The following is a 26729-nucleotide window of genomic DNA, read 5'->3' as shown; positions in this document are numbered from 1 at the left end:
GGAAAAACATTACACACAACCACATCATAGTAAAATTGCTGAAAAACAACAATAAAGGAAAAATCTTAAAAACAGCTAGTGAAAAAAGACATATTCCATATGAACAATGTAACAATGGAAGCTGAATTCTAATCAAGAAGACAATACAATGACATTTTTTTTAAATTTTTTTTAACATTTATTTATTTTTGAGACAGAGAGAGACAGAGCATGAACAGGGGAGGGTCAGAGAGAGAGAGACACACACAGAATCTGAAACGGGCTCTGGGCTCTGAGCTGTCAGCACAGAGCCCGACTCGGGGCTCGAACTCACGGACCGCGAGATCATGACCTGAGCCGAAGTCGGACGCTTAACCGACTGAGCCACCCAGGTGCCTCTACAATGACATTTTTAAAGTGCTGAAGAAACCCTGAAATTCTATATCCAGTTAAAGAATTCTTTAAAAAAAAAAAACAAAACTAAAGAGAAAGCAAAGGCATTGTTTGTTCCATGACCAAAGAAGAAATCACAAAAGAAATGGAAACTTATCTTGAAAAGAAATGTTGAAAAACACCTATCCTATAAAAATTTGTGCATACAGTTAAAATGGTAGTTACAAAGAAATTTATAGTATTAAATGTTTTCTTAAATATTTCAAATCAGTGATTTAACTTACTACCTTTAAGAGCTGGAAAATTAAGAGAAAATTAAACTTAAAGTAAAAAACAAGGAGGAACATGGGGCTCCTGGCTGGCTCAGTTGGTAGAGCATGCAACTTTTGATCTTGGGATCAAGAATTCAAGTGCAGCATAGGGCAAGGAGCTTACTTTAAAATAAATAAATAAATAAGGAAACCAGAGGAGAACAAAAAGAAGAAGCCAGTGAAGTAGCAAACAGAAAGATAATAGAGGAAATCAATAAAGCCAAAAGATGGTTCTTGGAAAAATTTAATAAAATTGAGAATCCCTCTATCAAGAAACAGAAGGTGGGGGGCGCCCTGGGTGGCTTAGTTGGTTGAGCATCCTGATTTTGGCTCAGGTCATGATCCTGGGGTCGTGGGATGGAGCCCTACTTTGGGCTCCATGTTGAATGCGGAGTGTGGGGCCTGCTTGGGATTCTCTCTCTCTTTCCCTCTGCCCCTCTCCCCTGCTCTCTCTCTCTCTCTCAAAATAAAAATAATTAAAAAAAAAGAAATAGAAGGGATATAATACAAATTAGCAGTATCAAGAGTTACACAGGGGACATCACTAGAGACATTAAAATGATAATAAGAAAATAATCACTTGGCCACTTAATAAAAAATGGTCATTAAAACATACCAAAACTGATCCAAGAAGAAAACATCTGAATGCCCTTATATTTGTTAAAGAAAGTAAATTTTATTTTATTTGTTAAAATTTTTTTAATGTTTTATTTATTTTTGAGAGAGAGAAAGAGAGAGAGACAGACAGAGTGTGAGTGGGGGGTGGGCAGGGAGAGAGGGAGGCACAGCATCTGAAGCAGGCTTCAGGCTCCTAGCTGTCAACACAGAGTCCCACATGGGGCTCGAACTCACAAACCATGAGATCATGACCTGAGCTGAAGTCAGACCCTTAACCGACCGACCCACCCAGCCACCCCAAAAAAGTAAATTTTAAATAAGAAACTTTTCTAGGAAAACTCTGTGCCCATATGATTTCACTGGTGAATTCTACCAAACATTTAAGTAAGAAATTGTATCAACCATATGTCATATATTTCAGAAAATAGAAGAGGAAAATTTTCCAGCTCATTTCCTGAAGGCAGCATAACTCTCATATCAAAACCTGAGGAAGACATTACAAGAAAAGGGAATTGTAGACCAATATCCCTCATGATCATAGGAACAAATATCATTGACAACATATGAACAACACAAAGACAGCAACATATGAAAATAATAATATGCCATGACCAAATGTAAGTCAACTTAGGAATGCAAAATGGTGTAATATTAAAAAGTCATTCAACATAAATTGCCACATTCACAGATTTAAATTAAAAAATGACATGATAATCTTCCCAGATGCACAAAAATTATTTGACAAAATTCAATACCCATTCATGGTAAAACATCTCAGCAAACTAGGACTAGAAAGGACCTTCCTCAAACTGATAGAAATAACTATGAAATACCTCCAGGTAATCATCATATTTAATGATGAAATGTTGAACATTTCCTGTAGAGTTGGGAACAAGGCAGTGAGATGTGGCCTTTAGAATGTTTTCCCACCTTTTACTGGATGTTTTAAGCAGTAAGCCAAGTAAGAGAGAAAGATTATATTGGAAGAAATAAAATGGCCTTTCTGTGACCTTTACATAATCGTACAGATAAAAACTACTACAGAAACTACAAAGATCCACACAAACTAATAAATGAACCTAATGAGGTTACACAGATAAGGTAGGTATACCAAAATCCATTGTATTTTTATGTAGTAGTAAAAGCAAAATGGAAAAGGAATTTATTTACAATGCCATAAAGATAAAAATATTTGGAAGTAAATCTACCTAAATCTGTAAGATATTCCTGATAGAAATTAAGGAAGACATAAATAAATGGAGAGATAAACCATGTTCACAGATTAGAATAGTCCAAATGGCTAAGATACCTATTTTCCCCAAATTGATCTGTAGATTCACCATAACCCAATCATGAACCCAGAAGGCTTTCTGGTAAATTGACAAGTGATTCTAAAATGAGTATCTAAACGGGAAGAACCTAGAATAGCCAAAGCAATTTGGAAAAGAAGAAAAATGCTGGATAAATTATACAACCTGACTTCAAGAATTAATATAAAGCTTCAGTAATCAAGGCACTGTGGCATTGGCTTTAGAACAGAGAAACAGATCAATGCACAGAAACAGAGCCACACACAAATTGTCAACTGATTCTTTGACAGAGGTCCCAAATTAATCCTGTGCTGAAAATGTAGTCTTTTTACTAATGACGCTGGGACAACTGGATGGATAATTATTATGGGAACATAATGAATTTTATCCACACTTCTCAACAAATATAGATCTATGGACCATATACCCAAATGTAAAATTAAACTATTAGCCTTGAGAAGAAAACATGGATGGATTTTTTTGTGATCTTAGAATAGGCAAAGACTTCTTGGGGAGGACACAGAAAACACCAGCCCCCAAAAAAGAGAAATTTGATTTCAAAACTTCAAAAACTTCAGTTTGTCAAAATACACCATTAAGAAAAGGCATACAAAGCCCAACACTGGGAGGATTAATAACAAGTTGTACTTTTACATAATAATGATATAGGAAGTATAATGAAATTAATATTCCATTTATATTATATAAAATACTTGAATTCCAGGCATAAACTTCTAATAATGAAACAAAAGGAAAAAATAACTGGAGAGTTATACCTTATGCTTGATTGTATAGACTACAATAAAGATGATAACACTTCCTAATTTAGTGAAGATATTTTATTTATTTTTTAACGTTTATTCATTTTTGAGAGAGAGAGAGACACACACAGCAGAGACAGAGCATGAGCAGGGGAGGGGCAGAGAGCGAGGGAGACACAGAATCTGAAACAGGCTCCAGGCTCTGGGCTGTCAGCACAGAGCCCAACGCAGGGCTCGAACTCATGGACCGCGAGATCATGACCTGAGCCAAAGTGGGATGCTTAATCGAATGAGCCACCCAGGCGCCCCTAGTAAAGATATTTTAATGTAAGACTAATTAATTTTTCTCAGGATATTTTAAGTAACATTTTTATTTATTTTTATTTTTTTCAATATATGGAGTTTATTGTTAAATTGGTTTCCATACAACACCCAGTGCTCATCCAAAAAGGTGCCCTCCTCAATACCCATCACCCACCCTCCCTGCCCTCCCACCCCCCATCAACCCTCAGTTTTAAGTACCATTTTTTAATGGGATTTCCAAGCCAAGGAAACATGCCTTTGTTTTTAGTTTATTGACTATTTCAAATAGTGTGTTTTTACCAGATTGGATTGTGGCAAGCAGGAATTCTATAATTGGTCTTTGATTTGTTAGTGGATGTTCAAACAAACCTTCAAAAAAAGGTTAAGAATACTGGAATAAAAATTAGGCCATGAGCAGCCCCAAATACCATAACAAGAAACATAATCTTAAAAAATGTCCTGAAGATGTATGCTTTAGCTGCAGATAAAACACACACCCCTATTACTGTTGAAACTGTACTTTGTAACACTGGGTAGCCTAGCAGATACAATGCCTCAATTATTTTTTGGTTTACTGAGGGCTTAGAACGGGAAAAAAATGCGTAAGAAATGTGTGCAGAAAAATCGAAAGAAAACCCTATACAAATGACAAGATTAATCATGGATATGGAATCAAGATTGACATTCCAGAATGCCATGAACCCTGTTACTCCCACAATCACAGAAACAATAGCAAAAGTTACCCACAAGGAACACAGTGGATGAGGAATGAACAATAAGGAAACAATGAACATAGCTGAGGATGCAACAATGACATTTCGAACAGTGTTTTCTAATATTGCGGCGTACTGATCAAAATATATGAATGCCGGGTTGTACACCATTAGGGGAATTTCACACTTTTCGGCTATGCTTCATAACTGGAATAACATCATCTTCTTATTGGTTGAAGAAGAAACGCTGATGGTCTGAATGAAGCCCCGGGAAGCAATGATTTCATGTGAAGATGAAATATTAATATCACACATAAAAAGTGGAAAATTTGTTAAAAAACTGGGCAAACTCTTTATAAAAGTATTCTTATCATTTACATCTTGCCCGCTATTTTCCATATATTGCACATACTCTCGTAACCAAAACTCTGTAACATTTTTATCTACATAGTCACTGTTTTCCAAATCTGCCAGACATTTTTCCAGTTTTTGCCTAGCATCTTTATCCCAGTAGTCAAGAGTTTCAGTAACAATAACCATAACCCTGGGGCCATAATCCGAAAAATAGTCTTCTTCTACATTAAAAAATGGTGTGATGTAGGAATCGTCACTTGCCAAATTTCGAAGGTCTAACCCTTCCTGCACTTGGAAACACCCATATATACTACTAATGATGTACAAAATGTATAGAAGCACTACAAAAAACTTGGACTCAGTGCTTGTGAGAAAAGGGCCTAAATAGTCTCTGAAGAACAAATTCATTGGATGGACATCAGTTTCTTGTTCATCTGGGAGAGAATCACATGGGACACAGCAGGACTTTTTAAATGAAGAACACTTTTGGTCAGGAGTTTCTGGCTTTTTCAACCAACGTAGACAGACTACTTCTCTTTTACCATCCAGGGCCATAAATGCTCCAAAACAGGTGATGTTATAAAAATAACGAAAGAGCAGGGTTGTTCCTGTATAAGTGCAAAAGTATTGTACGGACCCAAAAAAGGTCATAATCCCTGTATAGAAGGCCAGGACGTTGGTGATAGTGGTGATTATAATGGACACTGCCACTTTGGAATAGACACTGGACAGCCGCTGTTTGATGTTATCCATGAGGCTGGTCTTCTGCCAGGCAGAAATCATTATAAACATGTCATCAACCCCAACACCTGTTAAAAAAACAAAGAAACAATTTGCATACATATTAATATCGATGAAAAATTAAACACGTAAACTCGAACCATCTTCTTTTTCCATCTCTTAGATCTTATTTATCTTGCCTGATCTGTGCTTTGATACTACCACTTTGTCACTTTCTCTGGTTGCTTCTGAATCCACAACAGAATCCACCCCTTCCTCTGTAATAACTCTGTGCTTTATTCATACTCTTATTATTTGTACATAGCACAGGATACTCTACTCCTACTCTTCATTTAGGGTGTTGTAATGATGAGTCAGGAAACATGTTGTAGGTGTTAGTCGAAGCAGGATTAGCATTGTATCTTTGACTACTGGATGACTTGAAAGACCATTTTCTCTCATAAACCATCTTAATGAATGCACAAACACAGGAAGCCAACATTCTGTTGCTTAAAATATAAACTGGACTTATCTATTCTACAGTTGGCATCTAACCAGCAATGTTTGCACCTCTCTCAAGATTTCTACTAGAGTTGACTCTACTTTCACTCATGTATACCTTTGTTCCCCTGTATATTGATGCAAACTCAAAAAATAAGTAAGGAAATAAACTGCAATAAAATGCTGATCTAATTTCAATTTGGGGGGATCTTGTGCATGGGTTACATGGGAGGGTACTGGGAATTGCAACTTTGCCTCTGATGTTTTACAGGTATGATCAAGAAGATAGAAGAATCTGTATTGACACAAGTCTAAACATTCTGTCATAAACTGCATCCTGACATCCCATGGCTTACCAGCTTTGAGGATTTCACTTGGGCTCAGCAGCACAAAAGGGAAGAATCAGAAGTACTAGGGACCAAGAATGAACTCTTGATATGTATTAGGTATTGAAAAACTAGTTTTATGATTTATAGAAACTTATTCAGAAATTTTCCTTGAACATTTCTTGCTTGAGTTGCTTAAATCTCTCTCTCTCTCTCTCTCACACACACACACACACACACACACTCCTATGTACACTATGTACACACGGACTATTCAGTGCTGGTTTATATTGAATCAATTATATACACTTTAGCTATAGTTGTTTATGGCTGTGGGGAATACTGAGTGGCTAAGCGTGGGTGTGTACTAGGTAGGTGTGTCCTGAAGAGTTAGAGTAAATAAGTTGACATCCAGCAAACAGCTTTTCCACTGTCTCCCCATGGAAACCAAATACTATTCCTTCCAAGTTCCTTACTTTCTAAAATGTAGAATGGATAAAGAAGATGTGGTTTATATATACAGTGGAATACTACTTGGCAAGGAGAACAGATGAAATCTGGCCATTTGCAGCAACGTGGATGGAACTGGAGGGTATTATACGAAGTGAAGTAAATCAGGGAGAGAAGGACAGATACCATACGTTTTCACTCATATGTGGATCCTGAGTAACTTCACAGAAGACCACGGGGGAGGGGGGAGGGGGAAAAAAGTTACAGAGAGGGAGGGAGGCAAACCATAAGAGACTCTTAAATACTGAGAACAAACTGAAGGTTGATGGGGGGTGGGCAGAGAGGAAAGCGGGTGATGGGCATTGAGGAGAGCACCTGTTGGAATGAGCACGGGGTGTTGTATGGAAACCAATTTGACAATAAATTATATTTAACAAAAAATAAATAATTGGTGTCTCTTTAAATTAAAAAAATAAAATATCATATAAACACCTTTGTTTTTCATGCTTATTGTCAAATAAATTCTGGAAGTACAAGAAAATGCAGAGAAAAAGTGTAAACAACAGTAATTCCACCCTGCATTTTTATGTATATCCATCCAGAATTTGCTCTATACAAAGATGCACATATAACTGTATCTCTCGATTTCAAACACCTGGTTTCAATACCAGTATTTTTCATTTAACATTATATATCTACCTCCTTTTGAAGACTGGATATGATTCAAAAGTATTAATATGCTGTGTTTGAGTTGACCAATCCCATGTTGATATGGAATTAGGTTTTCAAAACTCTTCCGTTCTAAATAATGCTGAAGTGAACATACTCGTTCTGCTCTTTGAGTACTTGTCTAATTGTTAAGACAAATTTCTAAAAATGGAATTGCTAAGCCAAAGATATTTGCTGTGTGATGTTTAACTCTTTTGATTTGCTGCAAAATTGGATTTAAAAAAGTGTGTAACAATTTATAATTTTCTCCCAGCAGAATGAGTATTCATTTATATACAACCTTCCTCATATCTTCAATCTTGCTAATATTTATTAATTTAATAAGAAGACAAGGTATCTCACTTTTGGTTTAATTTGCATCCATTCATTAATTGAGAAGTCAAATTATTTTTTCCCTCTACTTCCAGTGAGGGACGTGTGTGTGTGTGTGTTTGTGTGTATGTGTGAACTGCCTGTTCATGTCTCTTGTCTGTGTTTTTCCATTTGGGGTACTAGATTTTTCTGCCTCCAAACACACACACTTCAATTTGATTTTCTTCTCTCCTGTCACCTCATTTTGGATCTGTGGAGCCACCTGAATATAATTATTTTGCTTAATCTAACATAAATTCTTTCCCTTATCTACCCCATGCCCCCACATACACAATGTGTAGCTTCACATTTGGTTTTACTCACCTAGAATAAGAAATGGTGAATTTGCAACTAATCACAAATGGCACCCCAATGTACAACATCAGGCCAAAGCCGCTCACCACTGCCAAGGCAGCAGAAATCACTCCCAAGGTTGCAGCCCACATTTTGTTTCGTACACAGTCACACCTGTACATTTGGAGGGAAAAATCATGGAATTTGTGGTGGTAGCTTCCACACTGAAATTCCATCAGTTTATAACATTCTCTACTTGGACATCTGTTCAGAAAGCTCTTGGGCAATAATTCCCATACCTGTCTGCTGAAGACCTTTAATTCCCAGGCACTGTCCCAGACCAAGTGGGAAAAAGGGTGGAGGGAACAGAAAAGCTGTGAATCAGTACTTTTACCAAACTTCCTGAGCAATTCTTCTGCAGCTGGGCAAGCACAAATTCACTCACCACCAGTTCAGAGCCATAAAGATATGCCAAAAACTTCAGATGGTTAATTACACCCTGATCTTCAAAGGGTGTCAATGGAATACAACAGCAAAGGGAGGGCAAGCTCTACCAGAGAAAGTATCCATATTCAGCGCTCTTTTCACCCACCCTTGACTCCAAGTAGCCATAGATGCAATTCTAAACAGCTCTTGAATTTCAAAACCAGTTCAATATGTATTGTGATTAAGAAAATGTATGAAAGTCTCCTCCTAAAACGTTTTCAGGATTCTTGTCTACTGGTGAAGAGGGCTCTAGGAAAGTTGCTACTAATTACAAAAGAACTAGAAATGTAGTCCATTAAAAAAAAAGTTTATTTATGGGGTGCCTGGGTGGCTCAGTCAAACAACTGACTTTGGCTCAGGTCATAATCTCATGGTTTGTGGGTTTGAGCCCCATGTTCAGCTCTGTGCTGATGGTTTGGAGCTGGGAGCCTGCTTTGGACTTGTTGTCTCCCCTCTCTCTGCCCCCACCCATTCATTCTCTCTCTCTCTCTCTCTTTCTCTCTCTCTCAAAAATAAATAAATATTTAAAAAATGTTAAGTTTACTTATTTATTTTTGAGAGAGAGCACAAGTGGGGGAGAGGCAGAGAGAGAGAGAGAGAGAGAGAGAGAGAGAGAGAGAGAGACTACCAAGCAGGCTCCACACTACCAGTGCAGAGCCTGATGTGGGGCTTGAACCCACAAACAATGAGATCATGACCTGAGCCAAAGTCAGACAGTTAACCATCTGAGCCACCCAGGCGCCCCTCTAGTCCATTTTTAATAACACAGCCTGTGCCTTTTTCTTTGCTGGACCAACAAAAATGGGAATATATAGGCAGCATTTTAAAGTATGGATTCAGCACTTTACCTACCCAATAACCACAATATTAAATTTGAAAATATTGACAACCACCTCTGGTTTTGTATTTTGCTTTTTTGTTAACTGCTTCAAAACAAATGACTGATACTTGTCTCTAGATATTTTTAGGAGGAGAGAGAAACTAAGTTTGGATGGAAGACTAGGAGAGTCAACTATGGAAATAGAAGCACTGATTCTAACACAGCAACATGACCATGACCTTTAGGCAAGACAACAGTAAAATAGCTAAACTTTCTTATTTTGCAAAAAAATTTCTACACCATGGTTTTATTTATTTTTTTCAACACACCAGCGCTATGAGTTAAACTCAGGGCCCCAAACCAACCACATGTGCAAAATTCCAGAGCAAAAGTAAAATTCCTTGTTAGAATAAAATTTGATTATAATGAGTACTTTCTTAAAACAACAATGTTGGTTTATAGCAGTTTGAAATAAGAAAGTAACAAAGATGAACTTTGAAATCAGAAAGATGAATGAGTTACATATGACATTCCCTCTTAAAAGTTTCTGGATTTTTTGGTATAAAATTTTCAGATGATGTAAGGGAGGGAGTGAAGTATATTATTGCCTATAGTGACTTTATTGACTACGTGCTGAGTTGACTTTGTCTAAATGATCTTTACTTTAATGTGCAATAGACAATGGAAGGAAAGATCTTAAGATGGAACACTGTAGGAGTTTGGTGAATACATTTGCAGATATTCCGGTCTCCAAGAAAGTTATTTTTTTTTTTTAAGTTCATTTCTCTTGAGAGAGAGAGAGGCTGACAGAGAGAAACAGAGAGAGAGAATGGCAAGCAGGCTCCACACTGTCAGTGCAGAACACGAAGTGGGGCTCAAACCCATGAACCACGAGATCATGACCTGAGCCGAAGCCTAGAGTCAAGATGCTTAGCTGACAGAGCCACCCAGGCACCCCTGAGGAGGATTTTGTTTTAACTAGTTTATCAGAATGACCTAGGGAAGTCTTAGAACTTTAGATCTCCTGGAACCTGGCTATGCAGATCCTGATTCAGTAGGTTGGTAGGGAAGCTGTAGAATCTTTATGTCTAAAACTTTCCCCATATGACTCCAGTGCAGGCAGCAAGATGGCCAACCTTCTGAATTTTTTATTTACCTGACAGGGAAGGGCTAAATTAGAACTTATTATTCTTAGACAACAATCTATATGTTTGGTAAGAGATCCACATCTTCCTTCAAAGGTAATGATTTTTCTCGTAAGTAAACAACAGTTTACAGTGTATTTGAGAAGGGAAAGATTTTCAAGCTTGTTTCAGAAACGGATCTAATATTTGGTGTAAATGTTGTCATGTCCAAAATGTGAGACAATTTTGAAGGAGACAAGAAGATCAATATACCACTACTTGCTGTAGAATGAGGTTCAGGCCAGAGCATATACTTGAAAAAGTTTGTTCATATGACTTCACAATCAGACAATAAATACGGAACCCTAAAATAGGTGCAAATAAGGGTTCTGTGTGAGGTAAATGCATATGTGCAAGGATAACCTTCATATGTAAGTGTAAATGAGGCAGGATGGGCAATGTCTTAGGGACTGTCTAGGAGGCTGTTGTCCAGACCAGAGATAAGAGATTCTCAGTGATAACAGAGATATAGGAGTGGGAGATGTTCTAGGAATTTACAAACACACTCAAAGGAGATTTGGTTTTATTTTAAAGCCTAGAAAAGGCATGTATTGAAGCATCGTGGCAGCAGCTGTGCCTTAAGGATTTCCCTCCTCCCTTTCTTTTTCTCCTTGGACATGCTCCAACTAAGCAAGATGGGAAACGGGAAGAGAAGGGATAGAAGAGGGCTAGCGAACCAACAGAATGGGGGAAGATATTTGCAAATGACGTATAACATAAAGGCTTATTATCCAAAATCTATGAAGAACTTACCAAAATCAACACCTGAAATAATCCAGTGAAGAAATAGCCAGAAGACACGATTAGACCAAAGAAGGCATCCAGATGGCCAACAGACACATGAAAAGATACTCAACGTCACTCAACATCAGGGAAATACAAATTAAAACCACAGTGAGATACCACCTCACACCAGAGTGGCTAAAATTAACAACTCAGGAAACAACAGATGTTGGCAAGGATGTGGAGAAATGGGAACACTCTTGCACTGTGGTGGGAATGCAAACCCTCTTGCACTGTGGGTGGGAATGCACAGTTGGTGCAGCTGCTCTGGAAAACAATGTATCCAAAGGATACAGGAGTGCTGATTCATGGGGGCACATGAACCCCCATGTTTATAGCAGTGCTATCAACAATAGCCAAAATACAGAAAGAGCCTAAATGTCCATCAACTGATGAATGGATAAAGAAGATGTGGTTTATGGGGCTCCTGGGTGGCTCAGTCGGTTAAGCGACCGACTTCAGCTCAGGTCATGATCTCCCAGTCCGTGAGTTGGAGCCCTGCGTTGGGCTCTGTGCTGACAGCTCAGAGCCTGCAGCCTGTTTCAGATTCTGTGTCTCCCTCTCTCTGACCCTCCCCCGTTCATGCTCTGTCTCTCTCTGTCTCAAAAATAAATAAATAAACGTTAAAAATTACCAAAAAAAGATGTGGTTTATATATACAATGGAACACTACTTGGAAATGAGAAAGAATGAAATATTGCCATTTGCAACTACGTGGATGGAACTAGAGGGTGTTATGCTAAGCAAAATTAGTCAGAGAAAGACAAATATCATGTGACTTCACTCATATGAGGACGTTAATATACAAAACAGATGAACATAAGGGAAGGGAAACAAAAATAATACAAAAACAGGGAGAGGGACAAAACATAAGAGACTCTTAAATATGGAGAACAAACAGAGGGTTACTGTTGTAGGAGGAGTTGTGGGAGGGGGATGGGCTAAATGGGTAAGGGCATTAAAGAATCTACTTCTGAAATCATTGTTGCACTATATGCTAACTAACTTGGATGTAAATTTTAAAAAATAAATTAAATTTTAAAAATTTAAAAAAGAAGATGTGGTTTATATATACAATGGAATACTACTTGGCAATGAGAAAGAATGAAATCTTGCCATTTGCAACAACGTGGATAGAACTGGAGGGTATTATGCTAAGTGAAATAAGTCAGTCAGAGAAAGACAGGTATCATATGTTTTCACTCATATGTCGAATCTGAGAAACTTAACAGAAGTCCATGAGGGAAGGGAAGGGTAAAAAATCATTTCAAACAGAGAGGGAGGCAAACCATAAGAGACTCTTAAATACAGAAAACTGAGGCTTGATTTGGGGGGGTGAGGTGAGGGGAAAATTGGTAATGGGCATTGAGGAGGGCACTTGTTGGGATGAGCACTGGGTGTTATATGTCAGCGAAGAATCACGGGAATCTACCCTGAAACCAAGAGCACACTGTGTCCTCTGTATGTCAGCTAACTTGACAATAAATTATATTCAGGAAAAAAAAAAGAAGAAGAGAACTGGTAAGCTCCTTTCTCCCCATTAAGGGCTATCCCATGCAGCATGCTCTAGCAAAGGGTGCTGGAGGCCACCTTAACTTTAAATCAAGTTACCAATTTTGTTTATTACATGGACCTGGACATGGACATTTTAACTCTGACTGGAGGATTTTGTCCTACCTGCTAATGACCACAAAAGTCACATAGCCTGTCTGAGTTTTCATGGGGCAGAGGAAGATCTTGCTCTTACCCACAAAACTTAAAGGGAACAAAGGGAGACAAAAATAAAGTTGCATTATGTTTATACCTCATGAGTCCTATATGTTTCATATGCTGGTTACATAAACATAAAGTCTTCAAAGACAAATAAATATACATCATTTTCTAGGGGTGTCCGGCTGGCTCAGTCGGTTAAGCATCCAACTCTTGGTTTTGGCTCAGGTCATGATCTCCTGGTTTGTGAGTTCAAGCCCTGTGTCGGGCTCTGCTCTGACAGCACAGAGCCTGCTTGGGATTCTTGCTCTCCCTCTCTCTCTGCCTCTCCTCTGCTCACTCAACCATGCTCTCTCTTTCAAATTAAATAAATATTTAAAAAATCATTTTCTAATTGCCTTCAGTATAAGATTTTCTGTACCACTGTCCATAATTATTATTAATAATTGATATAAATGTGTATCTTCAGAACCAACTACCTAGTAGGAAAGTTTTGTAAGCCAATTGTTGGTACCTTGGAGATTCCACACTAGGTTAACATTATTTTTATACTCTAATGACTTTAACAAGACTGAATTTGGTCTTTTTTCCTTCCCATCCTTCCTCCCCTATTTTCTCCCTCCCTCCCTCTCATCCTTCCTTCTTAGTTTTTTGTTTTGTTTTGTTTTGTTTTGTTTTGTTTTCTAGGGAATGTGGTCTTTCTTTCCAAAATAACAAAGTTGTGAGGTAGTTTATTACCTCTAACGAGATACCCATCATGGTTAACTGCCTCTACCTACTGGGGCCTTATGTTTCTCTACCTGAAAATCTAGAGAGTTGAATTATATCATTTGTTCCCAAGCCTACCTATACAGGAGAATCAATTAAAGACATTTTTGAAATATAGATTTTCAGACTGAAACCCCAGAGACTTGATTCAATAGGTGGCTTCAGAATAAGTAGGTGTAGAGTCCTCTCTGGAACTCTGCTGTGAGAATCACTCAATTAATATATTCTATGGGGTTACTTCTACAACTAAATACTGGTGTTTGCTGATATTTTCAATATTTTGGCTTTCTGATTACAAGAGCTCAAACTAACCCTAATGCCTAGATAACAATTTTTAAGTGCTTAACAAGGTAAACCCCACATCCGAACGATGGGGACACGCAAGTCAATTAAATTAGAGATTGATTTTTTTATATAGTTAAAAGTACTAGTTCAAATTTATACAGAAATAAGGACTTGTTTAATTCTACCAGCATATCTGCTTCCGAATGGAACAATTAATCGCAGTTGGCACAATATGTAAAGTAAAAACCATATGCCAAATCAAACAAAACTGGCCATAATTTCTTTATTTGTTTTTACTATTCCATCTGATTGTACACTATCGCCAATGGGGGTTGGGGAGAAAAGAAAGTTTAAAAAATAAGAGTTTAGTGCTGGATATCAGCAAAACATGGCGTAGGAATTTCCCAAGTCTCATCCCGACAAAGAAATAGAGAAAAACGGGCATATATTTTCAGAATTCTGTGAACTCTGGAAAGCAGTCAAAAGCTTACAGCAACTAAGCAAGTGCTAAATGAAAGAAAATCAGGGGAGTACTTCAAAATAGTAGGAATGTTTTATAGTGATTTTACATGCCCTGTCTCCCTCTCCTGTGTGATAGCAGTCTTAAAGTGGCAGTGATCATAATGTGGCAGATGTGTTAAAGTGGCCCCAGTCCCAAACTGTCCCTAAGACAGCAGGGATCTTAAAGTGGTAACAGCTCATGTTACCATGGTGGAGCCATTTCCCTGTTTTTGGAGGAAGCAGAGCAAAGATTATTCCTAAAATATTTTATATGTCCGTTCTAACCTATTTGAGGGCTACCTGAAGGACTGATGCAAGGCACTCCTCTGTTTTGTCTAACTCAAAACTCAGGGTGAGAAAGGTGGAAACACCACAAGTTGAATGAACAAACCTCATGTGCATAGAGCAAAAGATTATAGCTCAAAAATACAAAAGACTGCCTATGGAAAAAGATGAGGAGCATTTCTCTGGGAATTTAGGATATTAAAAAGCTCTCAGTTATACTGGGGAATTTAGACAATTACCCAGGGCAAGATGTATGCTCAGAAAAGACCTAAGAAGACCCTAAGCTGTCACCTAGGGCTGATCCCTAGGTACAGTGTAAGCCTTGGTAAGTGTTGGAGGTTCCAGGCACAGAACCATTTTGCAAACACTGGGAGAGCTCCTGGCATCCAAGGAAATCTATGTCAAAACACTAGCTAAGGTACAGAAACTTCAGTGACCACAAAAAACAATAATTACAGTCTTTCCATAATAGTTTCGGAAAATCACAAAGAAAATGGACCACTAATCTTAAATAAACACATAGGAAAACAACAGAAAACCCTGGGGAAGGTGGAATCTGATTTCCAGTTAGCCAAATGTCCAGTTTTCTACACAACCACCACCACCACCAATAACAAATCACAAGGTATATAAAGATAGAGGAGAGTGTGGTTCAAACTATGTGTGAAACAAAATAAATAGACAGAAATCATCCTTGAGGAAAGACAGAGCTAGGACTTACTAGGCAAAGACTATAAACACTTTTCTAAATATGCTTACAGAGCTAAAGAAGAGCTCTGACAAGGAAATAAGAAAAACAATGTATGAGCAAAATAATAATATAAAGAGGTAGAAATTTTTTAAAGGAACCAAACAGAAATTCTGGAACTGAAAAATACAATAACTGAAATGACAGAACACAAACCCAAAAACACTAGACGCATTCAACAGCAGGTCTAATAGGCAGAAGAATCAGTGAACTGAAAATAGGACAATTGAAATGTATGGAGTCTAAGAGACATAAAGAAAAAAGGATGAAGAAAAGTGAGAAGAACCTCAGAGATCTGTGGGCCTACCAGCCAGTAGATCAACATACACATTATGGGAGTTCCAAGAGAGAGAGAAAAGGAGGTAGGAAGAATATTTAAAGAAATAATGGCTGAAAACTTCCCAAATTTGGTAGAACACATGAAGCTACAAATCCAAGAAGCTTAATGAAGTTCAGATAGGGTGAACTCAAAAAGACCCAGACTGAGAACATGATAATCAAATCATTGAAAGCCAAAGGCAAAGAGAGTCTTGGAAGCACTGAGAGAGGAGCAACTCCCCAAATATAAGGGACCCTTAATAAGTGTAAAAGCTGATTGCTTATTAGAAACCATGGAGGCAAGGAGACAATGGGATATTTATAGTGCTTAAAGAAAAAACAACATCAACTAAAATGCTGTATTCATCAAAACTGTCCTTCAAAAATGAAGGAGAAATTAAGACATTCCAGATAAACAAGAGCTAAGCGGGCATGTTAATTAGACCTGCCCTATATGAGATGGTAAAAGGAATCCTTCAGGCTGAATAGAAAGAACAATAAAAAGTAATGCTAAGTCATATGAGGAAACATAGGTCTTGGTCAAATATAACAGCAAGTATTATTATATTTTTGGTTTATAATCCTACATTTTATTACCTACAGAATTTAGAACATAAAAATAATTATAACTCTGTTATTGGGCATAGAGTGTATAAAGACATATTTGTGACAACAACAACATAAAGAGTGGGGGACAGAGGTTTATAGAAGCAGCAGATTTGCGTGTTTTTGAAGTTAAGTTGGTATCAGTTTAATGTAGATTGTTTTAAACTTAGAACTATATGAATCTCCATGGTAACCATAAAGAAAATCTCACAAAATCATGGCAAAAGGAAATGAGAAGAGAATCAAACAACTCATTAGAAAAATAGAAACTAAACATAGAAAAAGGGATAATGGATGACGTGAGGGACAAAAAAACTGTGTGACACACAGAATACAAATAGCAAAATATCAGAAGTCCTTCCTTGTCAGCAGTTACTTTAAATGTAAATGGATTAAACTCTTGAAGAAAAGGGTAGAAATTGACAGAAGGGATAAAATAACATGATTCAACTATATGCTGTCTACAAGAGACTCATTATAGATCCAAAGACATAAATAGATTGAAAGCTAAAGGATGGAGAAAGATATTCCATATAAATATAACCAAAGGAGGGCAGGATTGAATATACTTCTATAAGACGAAAGAGATTTTATTTTAAAAACTGTTAAAAGAGACAAAGAAGGGCATTTTATATTGATGAAAAGAACAATTCATCAAGAAGATTCATCTACAAACATACATGCACTGCCAATAGAGACTCAAAAATGAAACAAATACTAACAGACTTGTAGACAGAAATAGATGGAGAATTCAATATGCCACTTTCAATAATGTATAAAACATCTAGGCCAATAATCTGTAAGGAAACAGAAGAAATGGACAACACTAAATAAATTAGACCTTACAGAGATATATACAACACTCAACCCAATGATAGAAGAATATACATTATTCTCAAGCGAACATGAAACATTCTCTGGAATAGAGCATATGTTAGGTCACAAAACAAGTCTGAAAATGTAAAAATATTGAAATTACCCAATGTATCTTTTTAACCAACAATGGAATGGAGCTACAAATCAATAATAGAGGGAAAACTGGATAATTCAAAATGTATGGAAATTAAGCAACTCACTATCAAATAACCAGTGGGTCAAAGAATAAATCACAAGGGAAATTAGAAAATACTTAGCAACAAATGAAAATAAAGACACAGCAAAACATAACTTACAGGATATAGCAACACCAGTGCTCATAGGTAAATTTATACTACATTAAAAAAGAAAAAAAAAAAGGTCTTCAATCACCTTACGGTACTAGACATATCGCAGAAATAGAAACAAAATAAAACAAATCAAAACCCAAAGCTAACAAGGAAGGAAATGAAAAGATTAGAATAGAGATATATGCAATTGAGACTAGAAAAACAATGCAGAGAACCAACAAAGCCAAAAATTGATTATTTAAAAAGATCAACAAACTGAAAAACTCTTATCTAGAGTGACAAAGAAAAAAGAAGACAGAAATAACTAAATCAGATATGAAATTGAAGACATTACTACTAACCTTAGAGAAATATGAAGGATTATAAAAGAACACTATAGGGTTGTCTGGGTGGCTCAGTTGGTTGAGCTCCGACTTTGTCTCAGGTCATGATCTCACGATTGATGGTTTTGAGCCCTGCATGGGGCTCACTGCTGTCAGTGCAGAGCCCACTTTGGATCCTCTGCCCCCACCCCCCGCCACCTCTCTCCCTCTCCTGCACTCTCTCTCAAAAAAAAATAAACATTAAAAAAAAAAGAATACTAAAAAAAAAACTTATGCCAACAAACTATATGAAATGCACAAATTTCTAGAAACACATAAATGACCTAAACTGACTCAAGATGAAAGAGAAAATCTCAACAGACATTGAACAAGTAAAAAGACTGAATCAGTAATCAAAAACCACCCAAAAAGAAAAGTCCAAGACCAGATGGCTTCACTGGTAAATTTTACTAAACATGTAAAGAAGAAGTAACACCGATCCTTCTCAAGTCCTTCCAAAAAGTTGAAAAGGAAGAAACACTCTCTAACTCATTCGATGAGACCAACATTATACTGATACCAATCCCAGACAAAGATTACAAGAAGAAAACTATAGATCAATATCTTATGAATGTAGATTCAAATGTCCTTAAGAATATTCTGCAAACCCAATTCAATAGCACGTTAAAAAGATTATACATCATTACCAACTAGGATTTATCCCAGGAATGCAAAAGTGGTTCAACATGGGAAAAATCAATCAAGTAACATATCACACTAATAGAACAAAGGATAAAATCTACACGATCATCTCAATAGATGCAAAAAAGGCATTTGACAAAATCCAACACCCAATTATGATTAAAAAAAAAAACCCTCAAAAAACAAGGAATAGAAAGGAACTTCCTCAAAATGATAGGCACCATTATAAGAACTGAATACCTAACAATATAATCCAAAGTGAAAGCTGGAAGATTTCCCTTCAAAATCAGGGACAAGATAAAGATGCCCACTTTCACCAATGACACTTGACATTGAAGTGGAAGTGCTATCCAGAGGAATTTTAAATAAGAAATGGAAATAAAAGGAATCCAAATTGGAAATGAAGAAGTATAACTATCCCTTTTCACAGATTACATGATTTCATATATGAAAATTCCCAAGAAACCACAATAAAACTAATAGAGTTAATAAACAAATTGAGCAAAGCTGCAGGATACAAGATGCCACTGAAATATACACTTAAAAATGATTAGAATGGCATATGTTGTATCAATTATCTGTATTTTGCCACCCAAAAATATCTGTTAAAAAGAGTTAAGACACAATGAAACGATTTTACCTATAGCATGATATGATTGCAAATAATATGATTAGAAGGTATGCCAAGTGAAACAAAGGGATCACTGTCATCAAAGTTGCTTCAAGTTCCAGTTGTGTAGAAACTGATGTAAAGTAGACCACCTGCCACAAAAATTTAGTCAAGTAAATAACTTTTCATTTCAATATTTGTGTGAGCTACAAACCCTATTGAAACAATATAGCTTACTGATTGAAACATGTTAAGATTTAGTAAAAGATCAAAATATGTGAATCGTGATTTTAGAATAAAGAAGATTAACATAGGTGTACTTCTTCCCACAAATCTGTGGCACGCTTTCCAAAGTTTCTTTCAGAAACCCAAGGTTTAAACCTCCTGAATACACAAAACCTGAGGTCTACCTAAGACTGTGAAACCATGCATAATTACAGAAATTGTGGCTTTTTCTAAAATTTTAGTAGGTCGTTGTCTTTTACTATTTTAATTTCATCGGTATTTCAGAAGGATCTGGTATTTTTCCAATAGTTGTCTCACTTTGACCAGGCTTATTCACAACTATTAGTTACAGAATAGCTAGCATGTGCCTGGCACTAGGCTATATAACTTACTTGGTAAACGGTGAGCTAATTCTCTTTTCAATAATACCATGGAACTTCTTAAAAGTTTGTTGCTTTTATTCCAATGAACCCCAAACACATTTCAGACGGTTCCCCCAAATAGCAAAGACTTTAAGAGTAAGGATTTTAAAGTAATTTGACTGGAAAACCTGATGATCAACGTCTGCACTGAGCAGACCTACCTTAAGGATGTAGGATTTGTGTTTTCCACCAGAATATTATTAAGGATTTATGCTGTGTGGCATCCTTTGGTGTGTGAGATTAAGGAAGCTGGATTAAGTGCCAAACAGAGTAGAGCACTCCCAGCTGCAAGTCAAGGACTCCAACAAATAATCCAGGAGTGCTACTACTTGGGAAACGTGTTCTTACCCCTCCCACCTTCTCCTGGTCTCCCTATAAAACTCAGCCACCAGATACCTGGATCCTCTTCGAGACCAGACTCTTTTCAATGTTGCTAAATTGGTTCAGGAAATGGGTCAACCATTTCTTACTATGCTCATTGTCCTCTTCATCCTCAGTTTTCAGGTAGTAGAGCAGCCTCATGGCTTTGGCTTCCGGGAGTAACTGGTTCATTCCCATCCTCTCGCCTAAGAAGGTTCCTCCAATGGTGCCAGCCAGGTAGATGGGCTGACCGGTGTGGTTGTAGATTGGGAAAGTGACATTTCTCAGGTCGAGGTGTCTGTTCATCTGCCAGGCATACAGGAGTGGGTTGGAAGACACGCAGAGACCCTGGTGCTTGGCACACACCTGATTGTAGTGGATCTGGGTTCCGTTTTCCCCCATCGCATACAGATCCTGGATCACGTCATCCACTTTACTAACTTCTGATAAGATTGCTGGTTCTAGCAGGGAGGTGGTGTTGGAGACTGCTCGAATACAAGCGAAATTGACCTCGGTGCTCTTCCTGGAGATGGAGAAGCGGTAAGAGTCGTTGGCAGTGAAGCGTTCCTGCACAAAGCGCCGCTTGGCCTTGGCTGGGCTCCCTATTGGGGTGTACTGCTCCTCGAGGTTTTCTTCTACATCCTTGGGCAGGTAAATCAAACCGGTGCCCAGAGTGGCCGTCAGTACCATGGGCACCAGCAGGAAGATCCAGGGGTGCGCGCCCACTTGGCATCCCAGCCTTCGGAAGAGGCAGGAGAGGGGCGCCTCCAGGCAGTCGGTGTGGCAACGGGGTCTCTCGGACACCTGGTTTTCCGACGGTGATGCGGGCAGCGAGGAATCCCCCCTCACTGACACCGGATGTGAATGGGGCGCCCCAGCGGGCTCTGGCAACTGCCCCGAAGCCCAGGTCATCTCGGGTTCTTGTCTTCCACTGAAGAACTGCTCTGACTCGTGCTTAGAGGCCCGGAGCAGCTCTGAGCCCGGCCCTGACGTGGGTTCCCGCCTCGCCTCCGACCTGGGCTCCCGATCCGCCGGCGCCTCCGCCTCCGGCCAGGCCTCTGGCACCACCTTGCAGGGACGAAGGCTCATTTCCGGGAAGGAAAGACCAGAATCTCAAACGTGACAGCAGATTAGAAACCAGCCACTGGACCGAGCGTCCGTCTCCGCCCCACACAACGGTTTCCTGGAGAAATTCTGCGGAAGTCTGTTTGAGTTCTGGCCGCTTGCGCCGGGATGCCGGAGGCTTCCATTGGGGAGCACGTGTTTTGACTCATAGCCCATCCAGCCCCAAATTTGTCTGTGGCATGCCTGATGCTCCCAGAAAGTTAGTACACAAACACTACTTAACGGTAAGATGCGTGCCTCTTCTACAAGACTTACGCGCGCGCGCGCGCGCACACACACACACACACACACACAAATGTGGTGTCACCTTTCCGGGGAGCATCCAGTAACACAGTTCTCGGGTAAGGTGAACCTTGTACCCCTGGTTTAGTGACTCGTTTTGTTAACTACAAACGTAACACATATTCTTCTTGTAACAAGTTAGAAGTAAATAAGTGGGCTGAAAAGTCGGTATTTATCTTGGATCTATTCCACCCGCAGTTCCCAGGATGGAGGGACCCCTGTGTTCATGTCACAGTTTTTACGAAAACCTTTACCTACCTTTTAACATGCTCGCAACCGAGAGGCAGGTCTTGAGCGGTTGTGAAGAATTACGAAAATTGCTTGCCATGTTTTTCATGGTTGGTAGTCACCTAATATTATTGTGATGGTGTTTTTATGTGGGTAGGTCTAGCATTTTAATGAAATCTCCAGATTGTAAGAGTACCAAGTCCAAGAGTTTAAGAAAGATAATTTTAACCGTATTTTCAAGGAGCAAGAAATAGGAGATTTTGTTAAGTTGCCTCTCCAGAAAGTCATTGTTTAAGACCGACCTTATTAAAATAACCACAAGATGGCACCCGTTTCTATTTTCAAAGTTATGGTAAAGGAAACTGAAGATTCCTTCTCTCTTTCGTCTGTGTTTCCAAGTCCTAATTATAGCTACATCTTGAGTCCATCGCTGGTGTGCTATAAAGCTAGTGGCTTCTGTATCACATTTAAAGTCTGTAGATAGAGGAACTGACCTGAGAATTCCATTTGTTGAACCATGTCTACGTTATGGAGAGAATGGCTCAGCTGTTCTAAACATTTAAGAGGAAATGGTAGGGTGAAGGTGTTCACAAGTACTCTATAATGTACACATCCAAACACAGGGCCTCTTCCTGCCCATCTTTACAAAGTATTTCTCTAGCACAACATCAACGTGTGTTTTTCATCTCAAAACACAAGTAAATTTCTACAATTGCTCCTAAATCAGGCACTGTGAAGTGCGAATAAATTCTATAGTAAAATATGTACCCTGGGATTTGATTTTATCTAGTTTCTTAATTATAGATTATTGATTCCAGATTATTTTATTAATCTCGTTATCTAGATTACTAATGTTTGTGCGGGACTAGAATGTCAATCAAAAATACCACTGTTAGTTATTTTCCACCAGTTTTTCTGTATCATTTCATAAAAGGAATGTAGCATTTCCAAAATGAGCTCATCGCCTATTTTTGAGTTATCAAAGCCTGAAAGGCTCTGAAAGATTGGTTTCAGAACTCTACACTTCTCCAGGTGAAGCTGTCACATGGCCTAGAAGTGGCATGGCTTCTAATTAAGGAAGTCTCTAAAGGCTCTTCCTTTCAATTCAGGAAGACCCTCTGGCCTTCAATTTGAGAATGGTGTCTACTGTGTCAGGATAGGATTCTCCATACTTCAGAAAATGCCTTTTGTATGAGGAGAGGATGGGTATTGGGAATTCAAGAATATAGTTTAGAACTTAAAATTTTATCTAGTCTACTTCTTCTCCACCTTCAGTCTAGATAAAATGAAGCAGACAAAGCATTCCTTTTATCTTCTATCACCATGTAGATTCCATTCCCTTCTGTTCCCCAGTCCTCCAGCAGCCCCTGTGCTCCATTTGTTTCCTCTTCTCCTCCCTTCTCTTTTGCTTCCCGCCCCTTCTCCTTTTCTAATACCTATTCTCTCACATTAGCCAAACTCAGTTTGATATAAATAAAGGGAATTTTATTTTTTTATTAAAAAATATTTGCCCATCGATAAACGTGCCCTCACATATAAAGAGAGACTTATAAGACTCTTGACTGATCTCTCTTTTGAAACTTGGCAGGCCAGAATGGATTGGCACGAGATCTTCAGTGTGCTAAACAGAAAAAATATGCAGCCAAGAATCCTTTATCCAACAAGTCTGTCATTTAGAATAGAAGGAGAGATAAAGATCTTCCCAAACAAACAAAAACTGAAGGAATTTGTCACCACTAAACCAGCCCTACAAGAGATCCTAAGGGGGATGCTGTGAGACATAGTACCAGACACATCACTACAAGCATAAAACATACAGACATTACAATGACTCTAAACCCATATCTTTCTATAATAACACTGAATGTAAATGGATTAAATGCGCCAACCAAAAGACATAGGGTATCAGAATGGATAAAAAAACAAGACCCATCTATTTGCTGTCTACAAGAGACTCATTTTAGATCTGAGGACACCTTTAGATTGAGAGTGAGGGGATGGAGAACTATTTATCATGCTACCGGAAGCCAAAAGAAAGCTGGAGTAGCCATACTTATATCAGACAAACTAGACTTTAAATTAAAGGCTGTAACAAGAGATGAAGAAGGGCATTATATAATAATTACAGGGTCTATCCATCAGGAAGAGCTAACAATTATAAATGTCTATGCGCCAAATACCGGAGCCCCCAAATATATAAAACAATTACTCATAAACATAAGCAACCTTATTGATAAGAATGTGGTAATTGCAGGGGACTTTAACACTCCACTTACAGAAATGGATAGATCCTCTAGATACACGATCAATAAAGAAACAAGGGCCCTGAATGATACATTGGATCAGATGGACTTGACAGATATATTTAGAACTCTGTATCCAAAAGCAACAGAATATACTTTCTTCTCGAGTGCACATGGAACATTCTCCAAGATAGATCATATACTGGGTCACAAAACACCCCTTCATAAGTTTACAAGAATTGAAATGATACCATGCATACTTTCAAGACCACAATGCTATGAAGCTTGAAATCAACCACAGGAAAAAGTCTGGAAAACCTCAAAAAGCATGGAGGTTAAAGAACACCCTACTAAAGAATGAGTGGATCAACCAGGCAATTAGAGAAGAAATTAAAAAATAAATGGAAACAAACTAAAATGAAAATACAACAATGCAGATGCTTTGGGATGCAGCGAAGGCAGTCCTGAGAGGAAAAAAAATCACAATCCACGTCTATCTCAAGAAACAAGAAAAATCCCAAATACAAAATCTAACAGCACACCTAAAGGAAATAGAAGCAGAACAGCAAAGGCAGCCTAAGCCCAGCAGAAGAAGAGAAATAATAAAGATCAGAGCAGAAATAAACAATATAGAATCTAAAAAAACTGTAGAGCAGATCAATGAAACCAAGAGTTGGTTTTTTGAAAAAATAAACAAAATTGACAAACCTCTAGCCAGGCTTCTCAAAAAGAAAAGGGAGATGACCCAAATAGATAAAATCATGAATGAAAATGGAATGATTACAACCAATCCCTCAGAGATACAAACAATTATCAGGGAATACTATGAAAAATTATATGCCAACAAATTGGACAACCTAGAAGAAATGGACAAATTCCTAAACACCCACACTCTTCCAAAACTCAATCAGGAGAAAAGAGAAAGCTTGAACAGACCCATAACCAGTGAAGAAATTGAATCGGTTATCAAAAATCTCCCAACAAATAAGAGTCCAGGACCAGATGGCTTCCAAGGGGAGTTCTACCAGACGTTTAAAGCAGGGATAATACCTATCTTTCTCAAGCTATTCCAAGAAATAGAAAGGGAAGGAAAACTTCCAGAATCATTCTATGAAGCCAGTATTACTTTGATTCGTAAACCAGACAGAGACCCAGTAAAAAAAGAGAACTACAGGCCAATATCCCCGATGAATATGGATGCAAAAATTCTCAATAAGATACTAGCAAATCGAATTCAACAGCATATAAAAAGAATTATTCACCATGATCAAGTGGGATTCATTCCTGGGATGCAGGGCTGGTTCAACATTCGCAAATCAATCAACGTGATACATCACATTAATAAAAAAAAAGAAAAGAAAAAAAAAAGAGAAGAACCATATGATCCTGTCAATCGATGCAGAAAAGGCCTTTGACAAAATCCAGCACCCTTTCTTTTTTTTTTTTTTTTTAATTTTTTTTATTTTTTAATATGTGAAATTTACTGTCAAATTGGTTTCCATACAACACCCAGTGCTCATCCCAAAAGGTGCCCTCCTCAATACCCATCACCCACCCTGCCCTCCCTCCCACCCCCCATCAACCCTCAGTTTGTTCTCAGTTTTTAACAGTCTCTTATGCTTTGGCTCTCTCCCACTCTAACCTCTTTTTTTTTTTTTTTTATCCTTCCCCTCCCCCATGGGTTTCTGTTATGTTTCTCAGGATCCACATAAGAGTGAAACCATATGGTATCTGTCTTTCTCTGTATGGCTTATTTCACTTAGCATCACACTCTCCAGTTCCATCCATGTTGCTACAAAAGGCCATATTTCATTTTTTCTCATTGCCACGTAGTATTCCATTGTGTATATAAACCACAATTTCTTTATCCATTCATCAGTTGATGGACATTTAGGCTCTTTCCATAATTTGGCTATTGTTGAGAGTGCCGCTATAAACATTGGGGTACAGGTGCCCCTATGCATCAGTACTCCTGTATCCCTTGGATAAATTCCTAGCAGTGCTATTGCTGGGTCATAGGGTAGGTCTATTTTTAATTTTCTGAGGAACCTCCACACTGCTTTCCAGAGCGGCTGCACCAATTTGCATTCCCACCAACAGCAGCACCCTTTCTTAATAAAAACCCTTGAGAAATTCGGGATAGAAGGAACATACTTACACATCATAAAAGCCATTTATGAAAAGCCCACAGCTAACATCATCCTCAATGGGGAAAAACTGAGAGCCTTTTCTCTGAGAGCAGGAACACGACAGGGATGCCCACTCTCACCACTGTTGTTTAACATAGTGTTGGAAGTTCTAGCAACAGCAATCAGACAACAAAAGGAAATCAAAGGCATCAAAATTGGCAAAGATGAAGTCAAGCTTTCGCTTTTTGCAGATGACATGATATTATACATGGAAAGTCCGATAGACTCCACCAAAAGTCTGCTAGAAGTGATACATGAATTCAGCAAA

General features: G+C 38.2%; 1 protein-coding gene and 1 long non-coding RNA gene across 4 annotated transcripts in view; one reads left to right on the top strand and one right to left on the bottom strand.

Annotated features, from left to right (window-relative positions):
* The window catches only part of LOC145712975 (uncharacterized), a 126775-nt gene extending 105617 nt beyond the window's left edge, over positions 1–21158 (top strand). For 2 of the 3 annotated variants that reach the window (XR_014135865.1, XR_014135867.1), the window contains 3 exons: positions 20532–20631; positions 20863–20934; positions 21046–21158. This is a non-coding gene — a long non-coding RNA (uncharacterized LOC145712975). Of the gene's footprint in view, positions 1–20531; positions 20632–20859; positions 20935–21045 lie in introns of all 3 variants that reach the window. The other variant, XR_014135866.1, reaches the window with a different exon arrangement.
* On the bottom strand, positions 4035–21485 carry LOC144613876 (patched domain-containing protein 3-like). The gene is given in 5 exon segments (XM_078435573.2): positions 4035–5551; positions 8144–8172; positions 8174–8287; positions 19418–19539; positions 20431–21485. Coding segments are annotated over 5 exon segments (2835 nt in total). The 5' UTR covers positions 21484–21485.
* Positions 21486–26729: the final 5244 nt, after the last annotated feature.

Source organism: Panthera onca, chromosome D3, assembly GCF_046562875.1.
Source record: "Panthera onca isolate mPanOnc1 chromosome D3, mPanOnc1 haplotype 2, whole genome shotgun sequence".
NCBI lineage: Eukaryota > Metazoa > Chordata > Mammalia > Carnivora > Felidae > Panthera > Panthera onca.
This window is presented reverse-complemented; position numbering and strand designations above follow the sequence as displayed.